The sequence below is a fragment of the Patiria miniata genome, unplaced genomic scaffold (assembly GCF_015706575.1).
Source record: "Patiria miniata isolate m_02_andy unplaced genomic scaffold, ASM1570657v1 HiC_scaffold_1, whole genome shotgun sequence".
NCBI classification, from domain to species: domain Eukaryota; kingdom Metazoa; phylum Echinodermata; class Asteroidea; order Valvatida; family Asterinidae; genus Patiria; species Patiria miniata.
Genome location: NW_024037047.1, coordinates 29,318,083 through 29,321,957, shown reverse-complemented (window position 1 = coordinate 29,321,957; position 3,875 = coordinate 29,318,083). Strand labels below are relative to the sequence as shown.

Here is a 3,875-nt window from a genome sequence, read left to right as displayed (position 1 = left end):
GCTGTTAACACTCAATCGTAGGCCTACGTACAATCATGGAGGACACCGCAGAAGTGAACATTTGTGCGCAGGGAAATATTATTTGGTATTGCACTGTTTGTTAGCCAGCACGTACATGGTCGTCAGTACCGACCTTAAGGGATAGACGAACTTCAAATTATCATTCAAACCGTTGCTTTATTAAAGTTACTTAAGGACACTGAAGACGCTTTATACTTGCGCGCCATTAAAATGTCACAGAGTTCTTGCCAGGCCACTGAAATTTCTTTATTGAAGGCTTACGCTGACCGAGGGAATGGCCTGTTTTGCTGGCTGATTGTCAGGGCTCCCAGTCTCGCTGGATCGGTGGAACAACCCACCTGTCAGGGGAATGGGCTTTGGCAACTTGATTGAGCGTCGAGACATCTTGAAAGCCTCCACAAACGCGCGTCTGTAATGAGAATTGAAGACCGTGTACACCAAAGGATTGATAGCGGCATTGATGTACAGAAGGATTTTGCCGGCTGCCAGCAAAGGCGGCCGGACGTGATCGGGAATGAAAAAGGTACCGAGCGTATGCTCAAAGAACAGAATCAGAGACACGGTCTCAAAACAGGACAACGCTAAAAAGAAAACGGTACCATTAGCAACCAACATGACGGCAACCTGATTCCGGGTGCGAATAGCAGACCTACGTTTTTTTACGACATGGCGTTTGTGCAGACGCAACACGATTCTCGTGTAGAAATACACGTTTAAGAGAAATACGACTGTAAATGGCAGAGTTTGGGTTAGGTACAGCATTTGGTACGCCCAATCATCAACCGGCTCGCAAATGTAGACTACTGTTGGGAGGTTCTGATATTTAGGATGATTAGTGATGTCTTCTGGCCACTTCACGCAGTACTCTTGGTACTTGGCGAATCCTGGTAGCATCAGAGCAGCGAAGATAAGTGCCGATATCCAACAGGTTACGACCAACCTTACGGTCCGATCACGCCCGCCCATCACCCGCCGGCGTAGCGGGTGACAAACCGCGATGTACCGCTCCAATGACGTGACGCTGATCAATGCCAACCCCGCAAAGTGTGTTGTGTACAAAGTAAGGTTGTACAGGAAGCAGTCAGGTACAGCAGAGTGAGCAGTACGGACTTGGTAATTCAGGTACTTGGCGAGGTAGTTTATCAGCAAGGCAAGAAGGAAGAGGATGTCGGAGAATGCTAGATTGACCAAGTAGATATTGGTGTCAGTTCGCATGCTTGGTACACGGGCAACGACGAACATGAAGGCGCCATTGCACAACAATCCTACAGTGAAGATCACTGGGAGAGCGATTGTGATCAGTACCACTTCCAGATCGCCGAAGAAGAACTCCTGGGCTGTGTAGATGGTCAGGTTTCGGTGGATGCCATCTACGGAGCACTGAGGCATTTCACTCCCCATGGTTTGATCAAGTTATGACAAAGATTTCAATCCAATCAATAATTAGACAGCAATGAGTTTCTGTTTCAAATCAAGACAATTCTGTCAGCAGTACAGAATACTCCCTTGACAGAACCCACAAGCAGTTCCTTCTAGCAGCTCGAGGTATGATTAATGGAATCTTGTCTATACAAGGAGTTAGCCTATACGTATAGGCCTATTCACGTTTATAAAGACGGACCTGATCCGGCACAGTTGATAGAAGCACCTCCCTTGATGTGTATATCATTAATATCACGTTGACTTGAAGCCGGGCAACAAAACTATGGTTACATCTCTTGATTGTGAAACCCGCCTTAAAGGCAAAGATGGACATAGGTCAATTCACTTTTATAACTCATCCATTACCAATCCAATAAGCTATTTCTAGAAATTTAAAGTGCAGGTATAATGCAATCTTGCATCTGTTTGTAGTGTTAATGATCCGTCGGAACAGACTTCAGCCGTGCCCTTTCTTGCCCAATAAACCATTTTTACGGGCCACACTGAAGTGACCCTTGATCAGATAAGGACGTATACTGAGCACAATCAAGGGATACGAAACTGAAATGAGTACACAATGACGTGTGCATGGCCTATTTCACGTATATTTTATTATCTAAACAAACAGCCTACTGTCGTTATTAGTTAAGGGGAAACTGCATCTTAATCCGCAGCCATTGAAAGATATGTACCAAAAGTGTACTAAACGCTATAGATAAAAAGTTTCTATCTTAGTCCGGGATAACTGCCCCAACAGCTCAATTACACGAATGAGGTCAGTAATCCAATCTTCATCGTTTAAAAAAGTGCCCCTTTCTTTCGGAAGTTGAAACCCGAATGTCAAAAAGATAATGTCGGAATTATGTGGACTGTGTCCCAAACCAGGCCACATGTATAATCACTGCAAGTCACAAATTAAGTGGTCCGAAAAAGTGCGGGGATACGGAACTTAATAAGTTATAGCAAAGATCAAAATGCAGCATCATACAGGTAATTGTTGTACCAACGGTACGAACTAACCCAAATGCTATAACACTAGTTGGATGATTATTAGTCCTCTATTATTTTGAAACCAGCCAGAAATCATTGGGTGTTGCCTAAATTATGCAAAAATATATAGTGTTGTTAATACTTACTTGAAACAAAAAGTCATGTGTCCCACACCCTGGTGTAATTGTTTGCAATATTTGCGTGTCATATCTCAATCCGTAAAACATATCTTAGTAATAGCAAACGTGTTAACTTTGGATTAAATATTGACGTTGGCAAATATTCCTTTAAATGTTTCCTTTCCATTTGCATACTTAATCGCGACACGAATCAAGCTGTTCGCCACCTCGTAATAGCGAAGTTTCAGGGCAACAGACGTACTTCTTGTCTGCGGCAGCCGATGGCACGCATAGACCTATGTTAACTCTGCCATATATCATTGATATCAATCTTAAAGTGGAAAGTGAGCGATAGCCGTTCGGCTTTTTAGGTTTTGTCTTAAATATTTATTTAGAGAGCACCACGAGACTGGTCCTTTGCCGTATGGGTTTTACAAATGGACGGTCCATTCTCGGATATTGCGATACCGGCCAGCGCGTCAAGACGGTTTCTTGCAATAGCATTTTCTGTTTATTAGGCCTACCATGTCTTGTACCGTATTTCCATCAATCCATATCTGTCACAATTCAAGTGTATGCCTTATGGAACTGACTGTGGATATATCATGTTTACGTCACTGAAACACCGCTCGTGAAACAATGCGCGTCAAAAAACGTGCCGCACGCCCCGAATCTGCAGAGTATTTCACGTCCGGGAAAAACATATGAATGGTCTTTCATTTCTTTTAGAGTAAAGTCGTTACTTTTATCTTCCCCCTCCCCCGACTAATTGGCTCAATAAAACAAAGCAATCGATGTGATGTGGCACATGTGTATTTTACACCCCGGAGTGCGAATGGTTCCCTCTGCTTATTCGCCATTCGAGACCGCTGTTACCTTTTTTCCATCGAGTGAATATTCACTCCATTCGAGTGACAATCACTCCCACCCACTGAAACTATATGGACCAGACGTTTTAGAGTGAAATTCATTCAATCGAGTTGTCACTCCAGTTGCCACTTGGTTTTTCTCCCTTTTTATTCATTTTTTAAAGTGTATTTCAATTTAAACCTAGAGTGATTTTCACTCGAAGTCGTCTGGTCGCTAGATTCACTCTTCGGAATATTATGTGTGGACATGGGTTCATGTTGAGATGTTGAGCCCCAGTTGCATATTAACAACCTCTTCGTCTCACAAGGGGTTTATATAGTAACGATCCATATCCAGACATGGTCGCATCCGAGTCTCCGGCGTCTAATCGGGAATGACAGTAGACATAAACGGCGCCTCTCTCTCTTTATCCATTTCGTACACAGCCTGTCTTCGCTTCTTGCTTCCTGATTT

General features: G+C 43.5%; 1 protein-coding gene across 1 annotated transcript; it reads right to left on the bottom strand.

Annotated features, from left to right (window-relative positions):
* Window positions 1–267: 267 nt before the first annotated feature.
* On the bottom strand, window positions 268–1,422 carry LOC119732699 (neuromedin-U receptor 2-like). The gene has a single exon (XM_038206345.1). The coding sequence runs from the start codon at window positions 1,420–1,422 to the stop codon at window positions 268–270; it is 1,155 nt and encodes a 384-aa protein (XP_038062273.1).
* Window positions 1,423–3,875: the final 2,453 nt, after the last annotated feature.

Coding starts and splice junctions, on each gene's coding strand:
- LOC119732699 (XM_038206345.1), bottom strand. CDS start 1,422: ATGGGGAGTGAAATGCCTCAGTGCTCCGTAGATGGCATCCACCGAAAC.